General features: G+C 48.6%; 9 protein-coding genes across 9 annotated transcripts; 6 read left to right on the top strand and 3 right to left on the bottom strand.

Moving 5' to 3' along the window:
* Window positions 1–1,534: 1,534 nt before the first annotated feature.
* N7473_012766 (uncharacterized protein) lies at window positions 1,535–3,115 on the bottom strand (the record flags this gene model as incomplete). Its single annotated transcript, XM_057158705.1, has 1 exon — window positions 1,535–3,115. The coding sequence occupies one exon, from the start codon at window positions 3,113–3,115 to the stop codon at window positions 1,535–1,537; it is 1,581 nt and encodes a 526-aa protein (XP_057002659.1).
* Window positions 3,116–5,355: 2,240 nt separating this feature from the next.
* On the bottom strand, window positions 5,356–6,172 carry N7473_012765 (uncharacterized protein; the record flags this gene model as incomplete). The annotated part of the gene is made up of 3 exons (XM_057158704.1): window positions 5,356–5,473; window positions 5,533–5,971; window positions 6,034–6,172. 3 exons carry the CDS (start codon window positions 6,170–6,172, stop codon window positions 5,356–5,358), a joined length of 696 nt encoding a protein of 231 aa, XP_057002658.1.
* A 3,307-nt stretch (window positions 6,173–9,479) lies between these two features.
* Window positions 9,480–10,028, top strand: N7473_012764 (uncharacterized protein; the record flags this gene model as incomplete). Its single annotated transcript, XM_057158703.1, has 1 exon — window positions 9,480–10,028. The coding sequence occupies one exon, from the start codon at window positions 9,480–9,482 to the stop codon at window positions 10,026–10,028; it is 549 nt and encodes a 182-aa protein (XP_057002657.1).
* A 1,901-nt stretch (window positions 10,029–11,929) lies between these two features.
* Window positions 11,930–13,144, top strand: N7473_012763 (Zn(II)2Cys6 transcription factor domain-containing protein; the record flags this gene model as incomplete). The annotated part of the gene is made up of 1 exon (XM_057158702.1): window positions 11,930–13,144. The coding sequence occupies one exon, from the start codon at window positions 11,930–11,932 to the stop codon at window positions 13,142–13,144; it is 1,215 nt and encodes a 404-aa protein (XP_057002656.1).
* A 504-nt stretch (window positions 13,145–13,648) lies between these two features.
* On the bottom strand, window positions 13,649–14,566 carry N7473_012762 (uncharacterized protein; the record flags this gene model as incomplete). Its single annotated transcript, XM_057158701.1, has 1 exon — window positions 13,649–14,566. One exon carries the CDS (start codon window positions 14,564–14,566, stop codon window positions 13,649–13,651), a length of 918 nt encoding a protein of 305 aa, XP_057002655.1.
* A 424-nt stretch (window positions 14,567–14,990) lies between these two features.
* On the top strand, window positions 14,991–15,841 carry N7473_012761 (uncharacterized protein; the record flags this gene model as incomplete). Its single annotated transcript, XM_057158700.1, has 2 exons — window positions 14,991–15,055; window positions 15,088–15,841. 2 exons carry the CDS (start codon window positions 14,991–14,993, stop codon window positions 15,839–15,841), a joined length of 819 nt encoding a protein of 272 aa, XP_057002654.1.
* Window positions 15,842–16,365: 524 nt separating this feature from the next.
* Window positions 16,366–17,498, top strand: N7473_012760 (GNAT family N-acetyltransferase). The gene is made up of 2 exons (XM_057158699.1): window positions 16,366–16,998; window positions 17,065–17,498. The coding sequence occupies exons 1-2, from the start codon at window positions 16,412–16,414 to the stop codon at window positions 17,102–17,104; spliced, it is 627 nt and encodes a 208-aa protein (XP_057002653.1). The 5' UTR covers window positions 16,366–16,411; the 3' UTR covers window positions 17,105–17,498.
* Window positions 17,499–17,737: 239 nt separating this feature from the next.
* Window positions 17,738–18,719, top strand: N7473_012759 (RNA recognition motif domain-containing protein; the record flags this gene model as incomplete). The annotated part of the gene is made up of 3 exons (XM_057158698.1): window positions 17,738–17,798; window positions 17,849–18,341; window positions 18,404–18,719. The coding sequence occupies 3 exons, from the start codon at window positions 17,738–17,740 to the stop codon at window positions 18,717–18,719; spliced, it is 870 nt and encodes a 289-aa protein (XP_057002652.1).
* Window positions 18,720–21,815: 3,096 nt separating this feature from the next.
* On the top strand, window positions 21,816–24,738 carry N7473_012758 (uncharacterized protein; the record flags this gene model as incomplete). Its single annotated transcript, XM_057158697.1, has 4 exons — window positions 21,816–22,189; window positions 22,254–24,011; window positions 24,064–24,145; window positions 24,202–24,738. 4 exons carry the CDS (start codon window positions 21,816–21,818, stop codon window positions 24,736–24,738), a joined length of 2,751 nt encoding a protein of 916 aa, XP_057002651.1.
* Between the last annotated feature and the right edge of the window lie 503 nt (window positions 24,739–25,241).

Raw genomic sequence — 25,241 nt, 5'->3', positions numbered from 1 at the left:
TTATGGCCTTTGGTGAAGTTATCCTGAATATGGATATTTGAATATGGATATTTGAGAAGCTTCCACACAGATTCCAGCTTCAATTTGACCATACTCAACTGTTACTCGAATGAAATGAAATTGACCCAGTTTTCTTGCATTGAACAATTGATTCCACTAGTGGCTGCTCTCGAAAATCCGCTCCAAGAGTCACTGCGGCGTTGTTATTTGGTGTAATCTCGCATGAAGCCTCGAAAGTCTTGCTCTGTGTTCACTTGGAAGTTTGTAGATATCCTTGACCCGTTGCTCGTGTGGGAGGAACCAGACCTTAATAGTCATCACCCGGATAGGTGGGATCAAACAGCCCACGAGCAAACATTCCCACTAATTCGAAATAAGCAAACTGTCGAGACCTTCCCGAGTCGAACCCTCGATTCCCAGGTCACCGTACAAACTCACCCCGATGGTCAGACGATGCTCCATCGAGTCCCCAAGATGCCCGCCGCGGTCCTCCCAATTTTCACCACTCACCATATATCACACTCTACACAGCCACCAAAACTTTTTAAAGCCTCAAAAATAGCACAAGAGAAGTGGCCTAGCTCTGCTGAATATAATGATATAAAAAATATATCAAAAAGCCTCTCCAAAAAGGTCGACCGCAGAAGTCAGCAGATGCCTCGAAAAAAAAGAGAACCACCACTCACCCACTGAAACCTCTGCGCTCAACACAAGCTTCATAGCACTCAGAGTCCGACAGCCGGCCACAACTTCCGAGGAATCATGACCTGAGGACCCCAGAGTCCATACAGACCGCTAGGTTCCCGGCGAGTGGCAGTTAATATTTTGGGTTTGAAACCGATCATAACCCCTGTTTGCTAATGCATTCCGCCCCTTTTTCCCCTCCTCCTCGCTGTCTTTTACTATTGTACAGATTTTTGCTTGCTCTCCGTGATGAGATACTTCACGTAGTGACCTTCGTTTGGGATAATTTCTCTATTGTGAAGCCTGGACGGGCAACACGACCCTCGGGGTTCCAGATGTGTATGGTGTTCGGTCTTTTCTTGGAACCTAGATTGTGATGAATGAATACATAATGTTGCAACATCAGGTACATATCTCAATATCACCTTCAGACAAAGTATACAGCACTGTTACGCTCTTCATGAGACGAGATCATGCCACGACCTCCAAGCTGGCGATTTTGGATCCCGATCTTCCTTGCACTACATCCTACAGAAGTTGCAAATACAACAGAAATCAGAATATATTCAACGTGAAGATTTAAGAACGAAACGTCAAAACACGCGGACTCAACCGCATTCATAAATGGCAATAGAAGTCAAGAATTATTCACAAAATACCCCCAGCTAATGTTTATCCCAGCATAGCGCAAGGATGAAAACATCGCTGTGGGGTATCGCAGAAAAGAAGAGAAAATTTCGTGACACAGAAATCTAATTGAGATCTCCAAGGCAAAAATACACAGAAATTGATCGTTGATCAAGTTAGAATCATGATCAGATCAAAACCCGATCAACGCCCGACCTCCATCTTACAGGAAGAGAAGAGACAGCACCGCGGTGGCAGCCATCCAGAGACCCGACGACGCGCCAACCGAGACAGCGGCATTGAAGGCGGGGGACTGGCTGGGCGAGGAGGCGGTAGCAGTAGTTGGAACTGAGCTGGGCTGCATACTGCTCTTCATAGTCGACGAGGCACCAACAGTGGCAACGGAGGTGCTGACAAGGGGGGTGCTGGTCACACCGGCGGGACGGCTGCTGCTGGGGATAGCAGAGACAGAGCTGCCAGGAACGACCGAGCTAGAACCGTGGGGAACAACGACACTGGTGGCGGAACCAGCCGGGACGGTCTCGCTGGTAGCGACGGAAGATGGCGCAATGGGGCTGGTCATGGTCATTGTCGAGACAGTGCTGTAGGTTGACACGAAGGTGCTGGAACCCGAGGTCATAGTCTCGGTCACGGGGCAGATGGTGGTCGTCTCGAAGGTGGTGACGGTGGTAGCTGACTCGGCGGGGGTCAGGGTGATAACCACGGAGCTGGTGGAGCTGGTGGAGCGGGTGGGAGTCACGGTCATGGTGGAGATGGAGCTGTATGTCGAGACGTAGGTGCTAGTGCCCGAGGTCATGGTGGCAGTGACAGGGCAGATAGTCGTGGTGGTGTAAACCTCCTCGGTGACGGTGGAACCCTGAGCAGATGCAGAGGCAGAGGCAGTGGAGCGGGTAGGAGTCACGGTCATAGTAGAGATAGTGCTGTAAGTCGAGGTGATCACGCTGGTGCCGGAGGTATGAGTCTCGGTGACAGGGCAGATAGTCGTGGTGGTGTAGATCTCCTCGGTGGTGGTGGAACCCTGGGCAGGGGCAGTGGACTTGCTGGTCTGGGAGGCATTGCTCGAGCTGGGGGTAGTCTTCACAGAGGTGCTGCTGGCGGTGGCAGACTCAGACTCGGTTTCGGTGACTGGGCAGACGGTGGTGGTCACCGGGATGGTCGAGGTCACAACGGTGGTCGACTCGGCTGGGCAGTTGGTGACAGTGGTAGCACACTGGGTGATGGTCACTTCGGAGGTGGTGTAGATGGTCGAAGTGGTCATCTTCTGAGTGCTGGTCACGGAGTGAGGCACGCTGGTCGAGCTAGGGACGGCAGTCGAGGTTGGAACACGGGTCGAGCTAGCAATACCAGTGGAGCTGGGGACACCAGACGAGCTAGCAACACTGCTTGAGCTGGCAACAACGCTGGAGCTAGCAACACCGCTGGAGCTAGGAACACCGCTGGAGCTAGGAACACTGCTGGAGCTAGGAACACCGCTGGAGCTAGGAACACCGCTGGAGCTAGGAACCAAGGAGCTGCTAGCGGAAATAGTCGAGGTGATAGTAGGAACCGACACCGAGACAGTCGAATACGGGACCGAGCTGGAGAGAGTCTCCGAGCACGACGAGCTGGAAGAAGGCACCGAGACAGAAATTGAAGTGGACGATGCCAAGGGAATCGACGAGCTGGGCAGACCAGTGCTGCTAGGCACAGAACCCGAAGATGAGGACGAGTGACGAGGCACATGGGGAACGGCACTGCCCACGGCCAGGATGGAGGCCAGGGTGATCGAGGTAGAGAACTTCATTTTTTGAGGTGTTGCTGGTGATATGGAGGATGTAAATTGCAGAGACTGAATGAAGGTGGTCACGTCTAGGTGATGTTTGTCAAATGCTGGATAGCGGTGAGATTGAGAAAAGAGTGTGTATCTTTGATATCAAAACGAATGATAAGAAATGGGCCAGTAGGCCAGAAACGAAGGACGAGGCAGCAACAGATGGATGTAGGAACCTACTCCCAAGAAAGTGGGCAGAGCAGACTTCTAAAAGGGACCGCAGCCTTGGGGGGTTCGCTAGGCTGTGAGCATTGACTTGTTGACTTGAACCATCTCCACTTTCTGGCTAAGAGTGGGGATTCGCTAAGTTTGTAGTAGTGACATCAACAGGGTTGAAGTATCGCGGATGGCTAATCTCATTACTTTAGTATTATTTTCTCGATTGTCTACAACTATCAAGAGTGATACCAACCTTAATGATCGTGATTATTCTAAACCATTTCATGAATACGTTGAACGTTCTTGCAATGCACAGTCATTTTTCTTCTAGAGGATCTGGATAGGCATGGAGGATAAGGAGTCCACCGCAAAGCCTGGAATAGGCAATGACAAGCAGGCACCAACAGGGATGAACAGGGACCAGGAAGCAATCGAAAACAATGAACCAGTCATGGCTTGACTATGACAGAATCGAGTCTCCACACGGATCCATCCTCTCCATTTTCGACGGAGTAAGTAGTTTTAATTAGGATATTCTGTACCTGCAGGGTTCGGGATTGACGGACGGAATCAGGGCTCGACCCACCAAAGGAAAATTCTACCATATGGTGGTTCTTAGGAGCCACTATGATGGTCAAATCAGGTTATTTGACTGAGTTATCAAGCAGATATCATTCACAACATCTACAGACCTCTCTATTATCATCGTTGACTATATTTTGTCAGCGTAAGCGAGTTGTCCATGTTGTAATTTGTGACATTTTGAGTTCAACTTACAAGCATCTTAAGGTTTATGCGCAAGGCTTTTCCCACGTGTCATTGGTGCTTTTCTTGACGACGGAGTCCATCGAGCTCGATTCGGTGCAAATTAATTAAGATCGACAGTACACTGCCGGTTCTCCCGCTTCCCCTCAGATCTGACGGATTTCAATCAATTCTCCTCAGAAATATAACCATACGTACGTTATTGAGGGCAAAAAGATAAACCCCAATTGACAGAGAACTACAATATTCGCGAGCCCTTGATATTTCATTAACTTGAATAGAACCACTATCGGTGACTATGGGTGTCTGCCTGCACTATGACGACATTGCTTGCATCCTTTAGAACCCACCCACCCATCGAGGCGAGGCTGTAGAAGATTCCTTCTTACACACATCCGCTATTCCGCGGCTAGCATCCATGCCTGTTCGGATATTTTCCATCTCAGGCAAGTCCTAACTGTGCCCTGCCGATCACTATCCCAGCCGACCGTGGTCAAGGCTCAAGAGTCAAGACATCCAGACGGAAAGGAAATTTGGCACCAAAACGCCACCCGACGATCCTTGGCGAATGTGGCTGGCTTCCACAGGAACCACCCCACCAAACCACGTTGTGTCGTTGCTGGAACTAAATATAAATTTCCGTCCATAAAGGGAATTTTCACTATGATAGAGTAGCACAAGGTATTATTAAAATCAACTACTGTAGATTGTTTCAGAACAAAAGGTTAATTTCATGGGTTCGAATCGTCAGTGTCATGGATCTGTGTTCGAGGTTTGATACTCATCGGAGTACTCCGATGAAAGCTCCAAAATATATATCCACCGTCTCCACGGCTTCCAGGAGCGATTTCTTGATTCCTTCGAATCTACTATGACCACGTCGGACTCATCACTGAGATAACACCACAACGTTGGGTAATGGTAAATGCTACGCCGATAACAGCTACTATTCTTGACTTGACGCTGTTTTAAGCGTCGTCTTTACCTTAATCTCAGTTATGGACTTAGCACGTACTAGTGACTTTCTGCCCACCCATAGATTGTACCTTCGGTATGGTATTGCCAGCCATACAAGAGGTACATACTCTCCAAAAATACTTTTCAAAAATACTTCGGAAATGTTACCAAATTATTACTTTCTCGGACTCTACGCATTTCAGTGCCTATATTTTGACTATATCTTTATTAATAATATAAGATTTATACAATAATTGAGTCGATTGAAGTCCTTTCACCTCAAGTCTCTGATGATTGCCAGTATACACCAAAATCAACCTATCTCTACTCGTTCAGTAGACATTAGTTCGCTTAGTCGTTTGTCGGTCCCTATCGACCCTCCGTGACCGCTTGACAACTGCGAAAGGGAAGTCACCGTCTCCGTCTGTGACATTCGTGTATGATGAGCGCCTTCATACCCAATATTAGGTAGCGGATCAAGGTCATCTCGAGGTTGATCTATCACAGACACATCCTGATCGCCCGTATGACGTCTTTTCCGCCGGTATAGGATGAACGCGCCGATAGTTGCGCCTATCAATATAACACCTAATGGAACTCCAAGGCCAATTCCAACCTTACTTGCTCGTGACAAGCCACCGCTAGTCTGAGAAGTCGTCTCTGTTGTAGAGGGTGATGTTGTTCCCGTGCCAGTCGGAGGAGGGAGAGACGTGGTCGCTGATTGAGTAGGGCTTGAAGTCGTGGATGAGGATTGGTTGACGAAATTGTACGAGACCGGTGACGGATCACTTGTGTATCGTTTTGAAACCCCAAATGTAACACTCGTAATGTTGTTCCCGTATGACTCGCCCTCTGCAGTGAATGGCTGGAGCTTGAAGTTGCAGCCAGACTCTTGGTAGTCTTGGCGAGTCGCGATCCACACGTAACTATTGTTATTGCTTATGTTCTCTAAAAAAACGGGAGTCAGAATGCCCCTAGGAGCTTTTAATACTGATGCAAGACTATCTCACCTTCTAATGCGCGGTCATCGCCACCGCAGCTCTCATAAAGCGAGACCAGAGGGGCGACAACATCCCAGGTTACGTTCACCAAGTCCGCTACTATAAAACGGAACACGGCCTCTGTTGGAAATGTAAAATTGCCTGCCATGTTCCAGCTAGTGGCATGGAAAGAAAATGGCGGGTGACCGTTGATCGTGGGGGGATATGAAGGCAAGGCGACCTCGATGGAAGTCGTTGAGAAAGTGAGGTTAAAAAAGAGGGGGAAAGTTAGTTCATGAACGGATAAGGCGGCTAACTAACAACCCCTGCTATGTGTGATATGTAATGGGATCATTCTCCTCGCTTGCATTAGACTAAGGAGTTTATGGGGTAGCTCCTGTGGTCCCTGTCTAGTGCGGGATGCTAATGCACTACTAGCTCCCCATCGTGATCCCAAATATTCTACACTCATCTGCATCGGAAGGGCAAAAAGATCCCGATATTGAAGCCGATAAAGATAAAGAACCTAAAATGAAGCAGCTAACAGGGCGCGTTGCTCGTCCTTCGTAGAGGGGTTGTCGGCGATAGAGGTATAATATATGCCGCCAAGATTTGGGGTCCGGGTACCCCAGAGGCAGGAAGCGCTAGTTGGTTAGTTATCTGCCGCTAAGACTAGCCACATATTGGAGCTCATCCTGTTCACCAATCAGTTAGGGTAGGCGGCGTCCACCGCCACCTTGCCGGCGCCGTAATGAGGCTTGCTGTATCCGCAAATTTATTTCACAGTTTGTGTACTCTCATCGATATATACTGAGTCCACCCATGCCTGCACCGTCAGATGAACTTCAGAATGCTGAATATGGATCATTCACTGGGCTCGAGAGCTCTCACGACGTGACTGAGCCTCTTGACCATGCCGAGAGCAATCATACGGACCACCAACGAGGAGGAGAGTGTGCAACAGGGCTTGCGGGGGGTGGCCATGTATTTATTCAACGGCGACAAAAATGCGACAAAAATGAAGGCCTAATGGGAAAGTGCGGGATCAGCTGTCATGAGTCATAATGACCGGGTAGGGGGTCAGTACAATATAATGGAGGTTTCAGGCCTGTCAACAGAGGGAGTGACATCCTGCACTGGCATCCAAAGCATGCAAGAATCAGATATTAATAAGACAAATGGAAGCAAAATACAATAGAGATATCAAAGTAAAAACCGATGCCATTAGCATCGGATCAAGCTTTCTTTATTCCAAAACAGAAAAAAAAGAGATTGAGAAGCCAGCAATGGAAGTGACGGGCTAAAAGCATCCAAAACGCCAGGCAAGGTTGAATACTCAAGTTGAACATGTCCGATATAGGTCCCCGAATGAGCCACTTACTATGGCGTGAGGTGGCACCCCGCTGAGTTCAATCGTATCCCCATCCAGCGAAATGGGGGAGCTGCTGTCATAGTAGATGGAAAAGCCAGCGCTAATCATGTATGACGCAGTATTGTTGAATAAATCTGACCTCTAGAATTATTCCGTCTTTTTCTTGTATACAAATGATATACATCACAGTCTTCTAATTTACTCCGGCAGGAATGATATTCCATTGGGATTTAATCTTGTCAAGACGTTCTCCTCTTTCGTTCAAAGAATAATCTAGCTGCAGCATAGCCCTCGGATAGAGAATTCTTCGTCGAGGGGCAGAATATTCGTTCCAAAACATCTGGAAGCGCCATTATACTGACGGCGCGACGAATGTCCACCAAGAGTTTACGGTAGCGCTAATGCCTCAAAGCCATCGGTATGTGGAGTACATGAATCAACAACTTATAAAGGCGTAAATATTTCAAAGCAATCGGAATGTGGAGTACGATATTCAACAACATAGCCTGGCAATTGTTAAGCTTGCGTCAGAAGCAGGACATTTATCCTGACCCCGACTAGATAGGCTACTATGCCAACCAAAAGAGGAACAATCAAGCCATACCTAAAAGGAGGGGCTTTTTTGTGAACTAGAATGACTGATTTATCCAATGAGTTCTCTCAGGAGTTGGCTTGTTCCAGGAGGTAATCCTTCCCCTCGCAATGGGCATCTGTGCTTACTAGCCTTTGAATAATACATGCGATACACCCATTAACTTTGTTCCTAAGGGACCCACAATATATTAATCCAGAAACCGCATGATCCACTAGGGCGACAGCTCTCCATCAGCAACGCCATGCTGGCGACGCGAAGGAGGAAGCGAGCTACCCTGCCCGCTCTCCTGATCTATCTCTAACATCTCGCCCCCAATTCTACTATACTAAAGATTTTACAGATCATCGCCAACAAAAATTGACGCCGCCGAAGAATTGCCAAGCAAAGCTATCACGATATCTTCTAAACCCGCGATCTTTCAGGTATTCCAATCCCAAAACTTGGTGATGTTATTGTTTCGGCATCAGCATCTCATCCGCTCATCAAGCTGTTAGTTTCAAGGGGCTTGCCCCTTAGAAAAAGATAAGCGAGCCTTCCATGGATGTTCTACAGGGTCTTCATCTCATAGTGTAGAGCTGTGGACATTTCTTTCTCCCATGCCTTCCTCCGTTGGCTCAGAATTAAAATACGTTGACCGAAATTGTCAATTACATTGTCCATTATTTGTCTCACTAATGCATGATAAGCAATGTATCTTATGTTCAATGGCTCTACTTTCATCCCCTCTCAAAGTTCCCAGGGGAACTAATCCGGCTTTATTAAGCTCAGCGGCGCCAACAGATCTTTGACCAGAGCATTAGTCGGAGTCACGTATTACCAAGCAGATATACAACAAGTGATAGAGCAACATATCTCACATCTATGAACTGAAGTAATTTTCATATCCTTCGTGGTGCATTATCTCTATTTGGATGCGTTATTATCCGGCTATTCGTCATCGGCACTAAGTAAAGTTCACCATGTTTGCTTATCCCAGATATGTCTATAATATGGAAAATCAATTTTGGCCCTGATGCAGCTACGTCAACCAGTACCTAAGCCCATGCGCACTCTTCTGAAACTCAAAACAGCTGAAAATAGCGCGGAGAAGTAGAATGAACCTAGCCTCCTATCACAATGTTTCCACGCCAAGAAATTCAAATATATGACGTGTACGCATAAACAGGGAGACTGATATTAAATTGATTGAAAAATATCCTTTCGGCTTCATTGCAAGAGTCGGCTCCACTTGGAAGTTCTTCTTTCGCCAATGTAAGTAGGCCCTAATCTAGGTGTAGCAACATCGAGTATCAACGATGGACCGACAAACTTCATATTACGTGCCTGTTTTCGGATAAAACCCCCAAAAGACCCGACGATTCAGCCGTGAGGTCCATTGTCAGGCTAGGATCACCAGCCAAAGTCAAGCCATAGCCAAATCGGAGGCATAGCATCAACGAAGGAAGAATGCTGGTAGTAATCATGATGCCGTGATGGATTGAGTTGTTTGTCACTTGCAAATTTGTTTCGATGTGGTTGAAAGAAAATGATGCAGCTGACAGTGCTCTTGAGGCCGGCTGGGATATCCCTGTTGTTTCAACTCTGCAGCAAGCTTTGGAGGCAACCGTTGAGCACTCCGGGAGCTCTGAGAGAACCTCCATTGATAACGAGACCTTGACCGCCACTGCCAATGACACGTCGGTTATCATCGTCACAGCTGGCGGAGATTTCAATCTCACGGATGATATCATTGTGAAACACGGGTTTTCGACCAACCTCTGGGAGGCTAGCTTTTGGGGTATGAACACCGCAGTGAACATTCAGAACACATCTGTCTCGTACATCACCGATATCAATGTCACAACCCACAACGGCGCCGGCAACATCTACGCCTATGGATCTGAAACAGTCGTGCACGTCGATGGAGCGTGGCTTCATAGCTCTGGTGCAGCTGCGCATGGACTCATGCATCTGGTAACGGAACGATTATTGCGACCGGTGTGCGTCATTATTCTGGGGGAAGCTGCTGCTCGTCCTTCGCTGGTGATATACACCGTCCGCAACCCCCTCATGATATGACCAGCCTTTCCCATATGCCCAATTCCAATCCCATTATGATGATACAGCATGATTTGTAGCCTGCAGCTACCCTCTGCCCACCGCAATCATGGCAGGGAGATACAGGCTCCGGTCATGTGACCCCATTGGAACATCCACCACGATGACTTCTTTGTCTTCTTCTCTTCCTTCTTCCCAGCCCTACAAGTAAAACTCGGGTTTCTTCACCACTCCTTCTGCAAGAAAACTCAACATTGTGCCCTTTGCTCTATAACTTGCCTTCCCGCTAGCATATATGAACACAAGCTGAACATATTTATATCTCAGTCATCATCTTCTCCGCCCTATTTTGGGTTAGCGCAGGATGAATTCGAAATGAGACGCCATTCCACCCAGTACATGGGCCTGCTATCAGAGAGGCTTTCGGATAAACCTGTGTACGCAAAGTTCAAACTTTCTAACGAAGATATGAAACCTCCCTGATGGAATGTTCGCCAAAGCGTCCTCATGATATTTCACCAGCCTCTGACAGCACTCGCTCCGAAAGTTGACCGAAGATGTTCCCCAACCAGAAAACGTCTTTTATACGAGTGGGTTCTGCCTTTGCACCACCAGCTCAAGCTGCCAATCATGATTACCACCTTTAAAGAGACATCTCGCCAATAGCCTCCCGGGACAGAGACTGCAACGGAGCTCTAGAGCATGGATCAGAAGATTTGCGCATATTTCTTAATGCGATCACGGTGTCTGAGTTGAGAAATGGTACTTTCCGGTGCCTGTCAGGGCCGAGCAAGATGTGACCGCGTATTCTGCTGTCATCGCTACTTGCCGCACCAGGACTCCGGTTCTTTGAATCGACACCGTCTGGGGTACGCTGACCAGAACTCTGGTATAAAGTGATTTCACTTTACTCGACTCTTGAATGCGGCGCTTATATAATTTCTCTTGCCTGGCTTTGGCTTGTCATTCCTTCGTCCCTTCAGACAGCCCAACTACCCGGCTCTGCCGGCCTTCCTGTGGTGGTCTTCACATTATCTGATGCATTCACCGCGCGGCACGCACTGGTCACCCTCTCGGATCTAAGCGACCGGATCTTTGTCAAGGAATTTTCTATTCCTCGTCAGTTTTATTGACCCTGTCCCTCAAGAGAGACTTAGACTGATGGTTAGCAGACTATGCGTTGCCGCATTGGGGCACGGATGGACGAGATATAGACGTTCTTCGGATCGTGGTCAGACAGGACGTTGTTCCTCAGCTGTCAATCATTTATGATTTACTGACGCAAGAGATTCGACAGCTATGTGAGCAGTGATCGGTAGGCAGGAAAGAAGTTGGTATCCAGAGATCTACGTGCCGACCACGAGAAGAAGATATACCCTTTAAGTATCTTCCAACTGTCAACATGCTAAGATCTTGTGGCACGCGTGACCACTATCGGCCATTAGCCTGTCCACGGGTGACAAACAATGCTTATTATCAGCATTTCATCCAAATAGTTAATCCACACCTCGTACAAGAAAAAAATAATCCGTATAGTGGCCTAGGAACAGAAATTGCTTGGAGTCTTAACATCACCACGCGCTTTAAGTTGTGCCGAAACCGAAGTTGTGCCGTTTTTATAAATATTCGAAATTGCTGATTAACCGCCTTGACCGAGTGATCCCTATTTCCCGATGTACCCAAATGAAGTTAATCTCAAGCATCCATAATCTGCTGGGGATATAATATCCGGGTCTGGAACCCCAGATAATATGACATAAGCGAATCAAGGGCCTGGCTGAACTTAATCGTGCGGGGGTAACGCTTAGGCCGGCAGTAAGAGAGAGTTCCACGAGTTCCCTCCAAAACCCTCTTCTCTTCATACATGACGAGCAAACAATAAGCCCAGAAACCACTTTAATGCATGGACCCCAAATCGCGTGATGCCCCGGAAAGCGCACACCAAATCTCGGTACGGGTGTGATCACTGTCGACGTCGACGCGTCAAATGTGACGAGCAGGGACCACCATGCATCAAGTGCATTACCCGACAATTGGAGGGCTGCACGTATTCCAGGGTTCTACCTGCATATCTGCTCAACACCCGTCGACCAAGTCATGATTCTATTAAAACAAGTCCCGTCAGCCTTGGACCCTTTGTTGGACCGAACGGTATCGGTCCGCCACCGAAATCCCCGCTGGAGACGCTGGGTGTGGACGAACTGGAGCTAATGCATCAGTTTGCGACGGAGACGTATCAAAGTCTTTGTGTCAGTGAATCGGAGAGAGTGACATGGCAGAAAGTTGTGCCTCGACTGGCGTTGAAGCATCGGTATTTGATGCATGGCATTTTGTCATTGGCTTCGCTGCATATTGCCACGACGTTGGAAGCGCCTCAAGCACGGGTCTATATCGATATGGGGCTTGAGTATCACAGCATGAGTCTTGAGCCGTTCCGGGTTGCAATTGACAATCTGACACCGCAGAATTGCGACGCGGTCTTTGCAGAATCAGTCGTTACCACGGCAATTAGTCTGTCATTGCCACAATTAACTGCCACCCACGGGAATGAAGGGGGAATGATCGAACATATGGTGACGGTCTTCGAACTTCTCCAAGGCGTCAAGAAGATATTGACGATCGGTCGATCATGGATCCGCCTGGAACTCTTCTCAAAAGGCGAATTTTGGAAAGACAGCTCTGCCGAACTCGACGACGATACCCAATCTGCACTGAATCAACTATCCTTCCTGAATAACCAGACCCGTTCAGGCGGTGACGACATCCAGCACGGTATTAATCGAGATGTCATTAATTATCTCAGACACTGTTTCATGAAATCCTCTTTCTCCTCGGATCCCGCTCCGGTCCTTGCATGGCTTGGTTCTGTGGATAAAGGTTTTGTAAATGGCATTCGGAGGAGGTCGCCATTTCAACTTCTGATACTCGCATATTGGGGTATTCTTCTAGCCGAACTCGATGGAAATCGTTGGTGGGCTCGCAATGCGGGGAAGGCGCTAGTCTCTGAGATTCTGGAGTCATTGGATGCTGAAGATCTTTTGTGGGAGGGTTGTCTTGAATGGGTTCGTCGGAAGTTGGGTTCGCACGATGCCCAAGGAAATGGGGCCAATGGGATCGAAAAATCAAGCTATACTTGACTCATGGGGATATTGATTACCAGATACAGCAACTTTCATGAAGTCACTAACTTGGCCACTTGTAGACAACTTGACCTTTGGGTGCCCAGGTCGTTTCGTTTGTCCAATTTTGATACGCTTTTGTCCTCTTCCAGGACCCGCTGGGGGTTATTATAATAGATCGCCAAAAACATGAATCTACTTTACTCAGTCGGGTTTCATACAACCCTTCCTGCCCTTAATTTTACTACTTGAGGCGCCACTGGGATTTGCTTTCAAACTCAGACATGTTGCATTATTTGTACATACAGATATGCGCGCGCCGATAGAAGCCACAGACCAATCCAAATATCACCGCATTGAACCCAGGAAAAACCAAAGGTCGATCGAATTTCTTCTATGCAAAAACAGGAGGATTCAAGCCAGAAGGAAGGCGAAGGAGATCCCACCCCCCGAATTTGTGATCGTCCACTGTGTCGGTGGGGTATGAACCCTCCCTGGGAGTAGATGAATGGCAGCCGGGTATCACCAGTCTATCTTGTCGACAACCGTCTGCATCTCCTCAATGGCGTCTTCAAATGCAAAGACGGCGACTAGTGTCTTATGGAAGGATGGGATGAGTTCAGCAGCAGGGTGGTCCTTGTTATTATTCTTCACGATTTCTTCAATAATGTGATCCAGATTAATACCTCTCTCACCACAGAGAGCTCGAATGGAATGGACCGCTTGGTAGCTGGCCCGTTCAGCAATCTTCCGAACTTCGTGGCAGGGGTCCGTAATAGTCTCGTCGAATTCTTCCCAGTCCTTGATCAGGGTCTTCCAGTTCGGGACGAGGTGGTTCCGTGCGCGTCGAGACATGACAAATCTGTCTCCTTCGTTTCCTCGGAGGGCGATCCAGGCATACGCGTCGTGGAGTTGACCTTTCCGGGGGCCGTGTAGATGAAACACCTGTCCCAGGTCCAGCATTGCTATCTGGTCATTCTCCTCTCCAATACGGGTGATCAAGTCAATGGTAGCCAGGGTCAAATGAATGTCGGGTCCTTCGAGAGATGGGATCGGCTGGTCGTACTCGTTCACGTAGCCAACGATGGGAATGTTTTCAACGACGTGATCGAGCGAGATGTCATTTGCAAGCCAGTAGCCAGAAGGTAGTCGATTTTTGTAGCGATTTGAGTAGTAATCCTGATCTGGGTAGCCGAGTTTCAGGCAGTGTTCAAACTGTACCTCGAAGGGTATCAATTCAGGATCGGAGTTAGAGGTGGCAGGTTCTTCCTCGGTTTTGCTGGGGCCTATAGGAGATTTTGGTGAATTTGCGGTCACAAACGGTTTGGGAGAACATGCTTCAGTTCGCAAGAGGCTCGGGATAATGGTAGGGCTCATGCTAGCGAATGTGCTGGGACTGGAGCTTGGGCTGTTCATCGGTGTGATCTCCGGGGTAGCCATCGGGCTAGCCCTGGGACTGGTCTTTGGGCTGTTATGTGAGGTTTTTCCCGGTGTATCGTTTGGGACTTCTATCTTCATGGTTAATGGGCGGCTTCGGGGGAGGAGGGCGAGTAGAGGAGTTCCAAAGCATTCTGATGTTGATTTTGAGAGGGAGAGCGTCACAGGAGTTGGGAAAGACAGAGAAAAGAACACAAGAAGAGCCGCGGACTGTTTGTGTCCAAAAAGGGAAACAAATCTGGAACAAACTGGACAAGTTTGTCATCGGCTGTGATTGCCCAAATAAAATGTTGGATTCGTACACCATGCAGCTAGTCTTTCTCACATACCCATTCACACTGCTGGAAACCACCATCTTCTTGAAATTTGCATTTTGGGGTCTCTTCAAGAATACCCATACGTGCATCTAGGTTTGATTTGATTTGACATGGCATCAGAGCTCGAGCCTATTGATATCATGGACAGTGATGATTCAACCTCCATCAAAGAGGAGTCGGACTTGGACTCCACTGAACGTCCCTCAGGAAACCCAATGAATCAGGGCTCCCCCCTCTTGAGTCATTCACTGAAAATACCAAAACTGCTGCTACCTCGAAGACCCATATTCCTATGATACCTAGCAGCAAGAGGGGTCCCAAGCTTCGTCCAGGGGTGTGGCTCTCTGCGGGAATTTCCCGTAAATATTTGGTGCACGATATTCCTATTGCTGGAGTCATCAATGAGCACGGAATCCCTCGACCTTCACTGAGGGGGCCAGATATATGGCCCGCCGAGGATACCATCGCAGAGATTACTCGAATGGCCGAGGCTAATGACTTGTCGGCGATACAAGAAGCCAAATCTCTCTTCCACCTCTCTGGCTTCCAGAAAAATCAGCTGCGTGATGCATACATCTGGATTGCACTACGACAACATGAGGATGGCAGTTTTGTCATGTCCAAGTCTGCCAGAGACCGCCTCGTTCCTGACTGGCGCGAGCTTCTAGACTCCAAGCACAATGCTCCGCCTCCTACTACACTTGACTTGCGTCAGAGCGGAACTGCGATGGCTTCTTCTCATGATCTGCCGATGAACCTCAACGAGATTTTCGATCGCCTTGATAACCAGGATGCTATTATCAAATCTCTCTCACGCCAAGTCGAGAGTAAATACACTGCCATCGGGCAGCTTACCCAGTGCATTCATGCCCAAGTGGCTAGCAATCAACATGTTGTTGCTGGTCTTCGTCAAGCTGAGCGTGCCATGGAGGGCCCGTTGGGGGGCTGCCGACAGCAGTAGTCGAAGTAGGATCCTGGGGGTATGGCTGAGTGTCCTCGCTTCGAATCACTGTATGGGTTATCCACGAAGCATAGATATTTGAGTCGGTAATCGGTGTGCAACGAGGAGTATGTCAAGATACATGTTGCCTTTGTAATGACAAGTCCAGGTTTAACTCTACCCATATCTATCATCGTCTACATCCTGCCTTGATATCTCCAAGTTCGAGCTTTTTAGTAGCATTGAAATTGTTCTTGTTACCTAGTACTCAGGGCACTGAACCGGAATATATGATGTGACCATAGTAGATGGGGGCTGAGCGGGCTCCACTCATCATCAGACCTTTGCAAGCCCTCCCGTCGAGGACAATATCCACCTATCACAGTCTCAAACTGTATCATATTTATCATCTTCTGGGATATACACAGTCTACCACAGTCTCTGGCTTGTGATTGGCCAATTCGCGCGGAGAACGGCTTGATAAGCGCTGTCCTAGTTCCCGATCGTGATCTCCTCACAACGGTTGTCCACCTCAGCGCTGGGTCTCCCAAGCGAAAGATCCTAAACTCGAGAGAAGTCAACTAAACAAAAATGGTTTCCTATCGCCCGGCAAGGCTGGAGGATCTAGCCCAAATCCGCACCATCAACACACATTATATTCTCAATACTTCGCTCACATTCGTGCGAACCCCACCACCCTTTGAGTCATACATCGCCAAACTAAACGATCTTAACACTCGAGGCCTTCCATATATTGTCGCATTGGATGATGAACAGCGTGCAGACGATGGTCACGCTCTTGTCCTCGGATACGCGTCCCTTTCTCCATTCCGCCCACAAATGGTTTCATACGCTCCAACTGTTGAGCTCACTCTATTCATTCACCCGGATTATCAATCGCGTGCGATAGGATCTGCCCTCCTTGCGCAGTTTCTTGGGAGTGTTGAAACTGGCCAAGTCTGGCATACCTGTGAGGGAATGGGTGGCCAAATCGAGTTGAGTGACCAGAACGATGAAAACGCGTCCGCTAGCGCTACTCAAGTCCGAAACGTGATTGCTGTGATGGCTGTGGATCCTGAGGGCAAGGGTCAGGGTGAAGCTTTGAGGACATGGTATTTGAAACGAGGGTTTGAGGAATGTGGTCGAATGAGGAAGGTTGGGTTCAAGAGAGGACACTGGTGAGAACCCGAAATAGAAAAAAATTGATTAACCGGGTTTGACATGAAGCTGATGATATACACTAGGATCGACACTGTTTGGCTACAATATTCTATGCCAGAGTAGATTGAAAGCAATTTTCGTGCAAGAGACATCGAGGTATCAGTGCCATATATCTAGAGACTCCGCATGCGATCTTGCTTCGTCGGCATCTGTTACCTTTCTTTGGTGGCATGTATACTTGACAAGGACGAATCATCGTGATCGTGGCACAATTTCTACTAAAGCCCTTCATGTGTTGAGGATGCCCATCTATATAGTATATATCTGTGGCATGTGTTAAGTTAAGTCCTTCTAAGGCGCCTGGTCCTAATCCACGCTTGCAACATGCGTCTCTTCACAGGCAGTTTGTATACCCCACCTATTCAGTTCAATGAAAACGGCCTACCTCGGCGATCAAAGGTATTTCCCGCATTGATTGGTTTATCAGAGCGTCAGAATGATCACTTGGATAATGGGCGATGACCTTCTCATGTTTGTATTTAGTATCAGAATTTGAGGTAGTGTTTGATGCATTCCGAACTAAAGAAGGAACAATGAAACGGCTCGGATCACGTGACTTGCTTTGGCAACTCCAACGTCACTTCGACATTCTATTCAAACAAATTTCCTCATCAAACTTGCGCGAAGCATCTCCTCGCACTACCCAAGAACATCTGCATCGCAATACGAGGTCTGTGCGGGGTAACTGGAGTCACCATGGCACAAGCTCCCCAGGGTCAACCCGACGCCTTGAACGAAGGCCGACGTATCTACCTAGGTCTGGCCATCTTTATCGGTCGCGCCTTTTCGCCTCTAAATGACTCCTAGGGAATCTACCTTACCAGGCGAGCCCCTACGACATCGAGAACCTTCTTGCCGCCAATGGCTTCGATAAAACAGAAAGTATCCACATCTCGGTTGATCCCGTGAGCGCGAGGAACCCCGGCTACTGCTTCGTCGACTTCCCCGACAAGGCGACAGCCGACCGTGTTCTTACCTCCTTGAATGCCCAGTTCAACGGACGGTCCGTCAAGGTCGGGCCATGCGAGCCCAAGAAACAGCAGAACCGCCGCTTCGGCCGCGAGAACGAGTACGCCTTCAATCGATGGGGTGACTGGAACTCGCAGACCCACAATAGCGAGACTACCGCCAGTCGAGGGAATGGCCGAGGCATTAAGCAGGGTCCAACCGGGGCCCTGCATCATTTCGAAGATATGGTAAATAAGAAAGGCTGGAGACTCTTTGTCGGCGGGCTGGACAAGATGATCAATCAAGCGCAACATAATAGTGAAATCGCTGACTTATTCGCTGCCTTCAAACCGTGCGCGGAATTCTCCCATACTCACACTCCAATTTCAGCGCTAATCCACATCTGTGTACTAGTGTCGCCATTGGCAAACGCATCACCCCAGACGAGTATACGAGATCGTTCCCGGGCAAGCACCACTACTGCTTCATTGATTTTGAAACGAAGGAGGACATGGACGCTGCGATTAAGACACTCAATGGCAGTGTTTATATGGGGAGCCAGCTGAAGGTTCGCCCAGCAAAGGAGATGCCGAAGGCACTAAAGGATCGTCGTATGGGGCTGGGAAGTAATCGCCCTGATGAGGATGAAGGCAAAATCCCTTATTCGGACTATGTAGCGGGGTCGAGTCGAGCCCTGGAATCCAGTAACTGGCGCAGGAAGGGTACCTAGTGACTCTATCACGGCACTATGTCGATGGTATTCTATGTCACTGCGACTTTTCTAATCCTACTCAGATAGCAATTCTTGAACCGAAACCTACAGAATATTTTTATTTCTAGGAAATTAGCTCAACGTCCCCGCAGAATGATCCGACCACGCGGACCTTCTCTAATTAGTCGAAATAAATTGCGGCTATAACGAGGTCAGCACTAGATCCTAGGAGGAAACACTGAGAATGAACAAAGAAAATATCCATGGCGAGATTATGAGCCACCTTGGGTCTTCGGCGCCCTGTCTATGCAGTCATCATCGCCTAAAGGAGATGACTCGACCAAATTTTAGACTGTCGCACATTCACACTCCGTGCGAGGGCATCAGTTTTCTACTGTTACACAACCGCCGTTAAACGATCAATTCCCGAAACTTCTCTTGTCATACATCATGTAGGAACAGTATTTTCCCTCTTACGTTCCTGACTGTGATGAAGCCGGAACTAACAAACAGGTAGCAATTAAAGAGGATGAGCCACACAAAATATAGAGGAAAAAATCCGGGGCTTGTCATATTCAGCTGCGGGGGAAAGTGAACAGGGGGCCAAAGCGAAAGCTAATTCATGGAATTACCCGTACTATCAGAAGAATCGCGTGATTGACCCGCAATTCAGGGTCTACTGTCTTGTCAAGAGTATTCGGGTCCTCGTCATTCTACACCGTAATGAGGGAATCGTCTATAACGAAAGCTAATAATACACATACTGGGGCCATGGCCATCCTGTCAGGCAGCTCATGGAAACCAGTCCTCTAACAACCAAAGCGAAGACTGTTGGTCTGTTGGCTTGCTGACAAATGGACGCTAGAGAGAAACGAAGTACATTACTGCAGGCATAGCCCTCTTGGGGTCCGAATGTACGCTTATAATCATACAGTGTATTTTTTTTATCAAGGTTGTGTAAGAACAACGGGCGCAGTGCCTGCCGTTCAAGCACACAAATATAGCACAAACTACTATGCTACTTCTTGGCGACATAGCAGTCCAGTTGGGGGCAATTATTCCAGACAAGGTAAGACTCAAGTTTCAGAACCAGAGAAGGCAGCTTCCAAAGTGGATTGTGGAAGCCCACTCGACCGACAAGATTTGCTTAGCTTAAGGGGCCCGGCTGGATCACTAGTTAGCTAATCTCAGGTAAATTTTGGACACGATGTGAAACAAAAGGTGCTCGCAAGGAAGACTTCATAAAGAAATAAATATGCAATAAGACTTTGGGGTTCAGTTACATCGCCATCTAATACCTGGCATCCAGGTAGTACATCGTTTAACTTTGTTCCTGGGGCCAACTAAAGCGTGAATTGAAGGTCTTGGTTGCTTAACCTGCCAAGTTCCCACCTGCTTCTCTCCACCCGATCGCAGGGATGATTTTTCTATTTTTCTATTTCGCCGCATGGCAGTTAAGCCTTGCGAGCCAAGATTCCTGTTGGTACAAACGTCACAGCACAGATCAGGGATCTCTATCTTAAGAACTACGGTACAATACTTCTATTAATGATTCGCAAACTTCGACAAGCTTCGCTCCAGATGCCAAGCTGGGGGCAGCTTAACGTATCAAGCGGATCCAAACTTTGACCGAGGGCCGTCGGAAAAGAGCGACTGCGCCTTCCGAAAGTCTTCTGTAGTACATATGACTATGGTAGCACTCAGAAGTGACTGGCGCAAAAACCACCAGCCATTTCAGCCTATCGTAGCGGCGACTGGACGGAGAACGGAGTGTTAAACGGAGGGAAACCCGAGACCAACAACCAATTAGGTAGGCGGTACAAAGGTTTCCGCCCCAGCGGCTGCTAAAAAAAATACCAGTCGCTTTTTCCCATTGAGCCGCAGGCCGCCCCTTTTCAGTAGCTGATCGTGTGTCCATTTCGCAATTTGGGGGCGGTCCGTATTCTTGTCCACATCTTTGAGTGAAAAGCTGTGAGCTATCGATAGTCCACCACTACCAAGAAGAATACCAAGGATAATTATCCACCCCTAAAAGCCCACCTTCCCGGCCCGGACAGGACACGATTCAAGTCAATCGAAAATGGCGGAAGGACAGATCTCCGAGCGGGTTAAAGAGGGACCCAATGGGGTTCTATAAGATCTTATAGCGGCCTATAGGGTCTCATCGAGGAGGCCTTTGCGAGCTATTTGCGGGCTATGTACGGAGTAGTTATATAATGGTGACCACACAGTCCGGCCCCGAGGCGAATAAGCTCACGTCACCCCTTGGACCCTTTTTTTGGACCCTGCATTACAATGGGTTATGATGGCAGGAAACGTGTGAAGGTTGAATATGATGCGGGCTCTGACCTGTAGGATTGAAGGGGGTGGATGGCCTAACCGTCGGATTCGTCCAACCGTTCCAACAGTACAACACTTATCGCCACGTTGGAGACTTGGAGTCGTGCAGGAAACAAGTGAGACTAGCTGTGGGGAAACCAGACACTCGCACGGAGTCTTCGGGCCACTGACAGTATCCGAAGAGGTCTCACACGAAGAGTTTCCTATTCCGCACCATCCAATGAACTCCTCAGGGACACCCGCTGAACCAATGAAATGCCTCAAAACCCATGACACAACAAGGTTAGGTAAGAGGAACAAGGCTTTTCGAGTTGCTGGTCGGTCCCCTTAGTGTGCCCCGCCCACAGCCTCGTTTGGGCAAAAGACCGCATGACCCTGAACTTTTTGAAAGGACTAAGATGCACTCACTGGATGAAACCCTGGACTGGGGCTTGCAGGTCCACAGCCAAATTCCCACGCCGCTTGGCCAACTGTAGCAAATTGGGGCCTTTTTTCTTTACGGAGTAGAGGCTTTTGGGCTGATGGAGACGACTGGTCCTGTGCCCATTCTTTTCCCCATGTTCTATTTTATTTATTATTAGGTCCGCCGCTCGCTCGAGCCGGACTCTCCGAGGGAGATTTTCATTTCTGCTTTTCGTGTTTCTCTTGTTGGATGATTTTCGCTCGTTTAGCAGCTGCAGCTGTATAGCACATACTCACACACATACATACCCACGAAGGAGCCACTTGTATGGCATCGCCCATGTCGACCTGCTAATATACATCCTCGCCAACATGTTGCGTCAATCCAATTCGCGTTGGGCAGAAGCCGGCGACTCCGCCGCGATGCTAGGGGGCTCTGCAGCTCGACCAATGGCCTATTTCAACTACTTTTGCTGCGCTCTGCCAGCTCGTGCTTGTACAGCGGCCTTTACTTGGGAATCCTCGAAGAAGTTTTGGTTTAGCTACCTGACTGTCTCAACGATTTGCGCCAAAATTCTCCATATCTACGCTCATGCCGACTCCATCAAAGCTAAACACTTGTTCCTTTGGGGCCCTACATTCTTTGTTCAAGACGCAATTTTCCTTTTGATAGTATTTGCGCTCACTCGCAACTTCCAGCGAGCATGGCTGCGCTATACGGCTTCGACGACGGTCATTATGGGGACGTAAGTATTGTGTACTTCAATATTAGGATGATTAGAGCTTTGCTGACACGGAATCTTTCTATAGATTGATCCTCTCCACGATGGCCGCGGCTAATACCTCATTTTATTTCACCACCGGCGCTGAAATTCACTGGCGACAAGCAGGCGGCTTCAACCGCGATCCCGCTTCGATCAACACCCTGCTCACCGGATTGACTGGCCTTGTCATTGTCGACGTTCTATATATTGTGGCAGCCGGCTTGACAACACCATGGATCTATAACGGCGTGGAATCGATGATTTCGATTTGGATCTCAATGATAAAATCCATTTTCAAGCCTGTCGCACCGTACGCAAAGGCTGGTGTCAACAAGGCTCTTAGCCGCTGGAGCAAGGGCCGGGAGGTCTTTGAAAGAATGAAGATCTACGAACCCGTTCCGTTGAGCGACTATGATGAGGAGGAAGACAAGGCCACGCCTAGCGGTGCGCCACTGCTCGATCACCCACCCCAGACTCTTGAGAACCGACGCTGGAATCTCCATTGGGCAAAGAGCGGCGACTGGAAGCGCGATATTGACTGGAAGCTCTGGTTGAAGCGCGCTCTCGTGGTCTTCCCTACGGCATACATTTTCTTCGTGCGCCTGCTTCGCCCATCAAATTCGTCCTACGGTTTCCTCTCTCAGACAGTCATCATCAGTCCATTTGCGGGTGTCGACTCGGAAAGCAAGCTCGCCCATATGTTCAAGGACCGCACCTTGGATGGTAAGACCACTGCTCTTACTGCGGTTCCAGAGTTCGACTGGCTGCCAAAGGGCAAGTTCCCCGGTTTCCGCGACTGGGAGGATAGATCTCGGTACTCTCACTATAACTCAACTGAGGATCCTCTGCACATTTCCAACCTGGGTCTCGATATTTTGGCACCTATCAAAACCGCTCTCGATAGCGGCGATGTCAAGATTAAGCATATCTTCCTCTTCAAGATGGAGAGCACTCGCTACGACGTTTTCCCCCTCCGAAATAACACTTATCTGTGGAACCGACTTCAGAAGTCCTACAAGGATAACAAGGTCCCCAAGGACGTACAGGATCGCCTTGTTAACCTCACTCGCACCGCCGAACGTATCACCGGATCGCACTCAGGATTCCACCGAAACGAAACTATCAAGCCGTACGGAGGTATCAACCTGCACAATTCTTATACCGGAGGAACCTTCACTCTGAAGAGTATCGAGGCAACCACCTGTGGCGTCGAGCCTCTGGTCGTTGATTTCAACCACGAGTACGAGCATCACATCTACCAACCTTGCATGCCTCACATTCTCGATATGTTGAGTGCGACAACAAACAACAGCAAGAGCGATGACTTTACCGACTGGCCCTGGCGCCCTGCATTCATGCAGTCTATCACTGATACCTACGATCATCAGGACCGCCTTACTCCCGCTATTGGCTTCAAGCCCGAGAACATCGTGACTGTTGAGTCTATCGACGAGGAGCGTGCTAACGACACTTCTTGGACTGCCGAGAAGTTCAACTTCTGGGGATATCCGGACTCTTCGCTTGCTGTCTACTTCCGCGAGGCGATTGAAAAGGCTGAGCGCGATCATGAGCGTCTTTTCCTGACCCACCTTACCGGCATCACCCATCATCCCTGGGACACGCCGAATGGAACGTACGAGGAGCTTATTGGAACTCAAACGAATGCGTTTGGTGGCAAAAGTGACGGTCTGAACCGCTATCTTAACACTATTGGTGTTAATGATCGCTGGTATGAGGAGTTTTTGGATATTCTGGAGGAGACTGGCGTTGCCAATGAGACTCTCATCGTTATGACAGGTGACCAGTAAGTTCCTTTTCCATCGCAAGAGATGAAATCATGCTAACCTTTGATTTAGCGGTCTGTCGCTCCCTGAGGATGGCAACGTTACTCCCTACGATAACCCCCTGGAGACAAACTTTCACGTTCCTCTGATTTTCGTGAGTTTTCATCATCAGTCATGCATAGTATACTGTACTGACCGTTATACCCACAGGCCAACCCTCGTCTCCCCGTTATCCAACTCAACGCCTCCGTTTCTTCTGTCCAAATTCTACCCACAATCCTTGATCTCCTCAAAAACTCCGGTTCCCTCGATAAATACAGCACCCGTGCCGTCGGCGATCTCCTACCCATGTACGAGGGCCAGTCCATCCTTCGCCCCATCATCACCCACAACGACAAGACATCCTACTACCAATTCACCGTCATGAACACCGGCGGCTCAATGGTCGCCATGCGCTCCGCCGACGCTCCCTACCGTCTCATCGTCCCTCTCGTCCCCGAGGTCGAATTCCGCTTCACCGACCTCAGCAAGGACCACCAAGAAGAAAAGCCCATCAAAGCATTCGATTTCAAGCCTCTCATGAAGGCCGTTACTGAGGACCATGGCGAAGAGGCCGCCCAGTGGGTGCACGATGCCGCTCGCGCTGCTCAGTGGTGGGTTACCGATAACTGGAACCGCTATGAGTATAACCCGCGGGTACCTCAGAAACCTCATCAGTCGTGGCCAAGCTCTCATAAGGGTCCTTGAATAACATAGGGACCTAGAAGAACATGTTTCCCAACGACACAACGCAAACTCGCCACTCGGCATCATCTTTTTTTTTCAATCTATATATACCAACTTTTGTATGATTACGGACTCTCGGGATTATTCCGACGACTCTGACAAGCATGGCGCACGGCACATATTTCGGTTTTCGGTTTTTTTTTTTTTTCGTTTTGTGTATATATTCACACCTACTGACTGGGATTGCATATTTGGAGGGAACTCAAATAGTTATTAATGATCATATCTTGAAATCATGAACAGCTATTTCCATAAATCCGCTCTTGAGATCGAAGCGACCGCTCATTGCTTGCAGATCCTAGATCCTTCCACCGCTAATCGAATACTTAAGATGTACGCCAAGTTAAATAGCCCGGGATCACCACCCTATTCACAGCTCCGATCTCGCGATCGCAGACAACCCAAAAAAGCAAGAATAGAAAAGTCGACTCTTGATTCGACAGCGTCCAGGAAGTCCTTCAAGA

This window comes from Penicillium subrubescens, assembly GCF_028828155.1.
Source record: "Penicillium subrubescens strain IBT 31985 chromosome Unknown utg000011l_segment0_segment0, whole genome shotgun sequence".
NCBI classification, from domain to species: domain Eukaryota; kingdom Fungi; phylum Ascomycota; class Eurotiomycetes; order Eurotiales; family Aspergillaceae; genus Penicillium; species Penicillium subrubescens.
Note: the sequence above shows the minus strand (reverse complement) of the source record. Positions and strands in the feature narration are given on the sequence as shown.

What these genes read in the sequence shown, in the direction of transcription:
- N7473_012760 (XM_057158699.1), top strand. Translation starts at nt 16,412, where the DNA reads ATGGTTTCCTATCGCCCGGCAAGGCTGGAGGATCTAGCCCAAATCCGC. An exon ending in GGGTTCAAGAGAGGACACTG is followed by an intron (nt 16,999 to 17,064) that starts GTGAGAACCCGA and finishes GATATACACTAG; the next exon opens with GATCGACACTGTTTGGCTAC.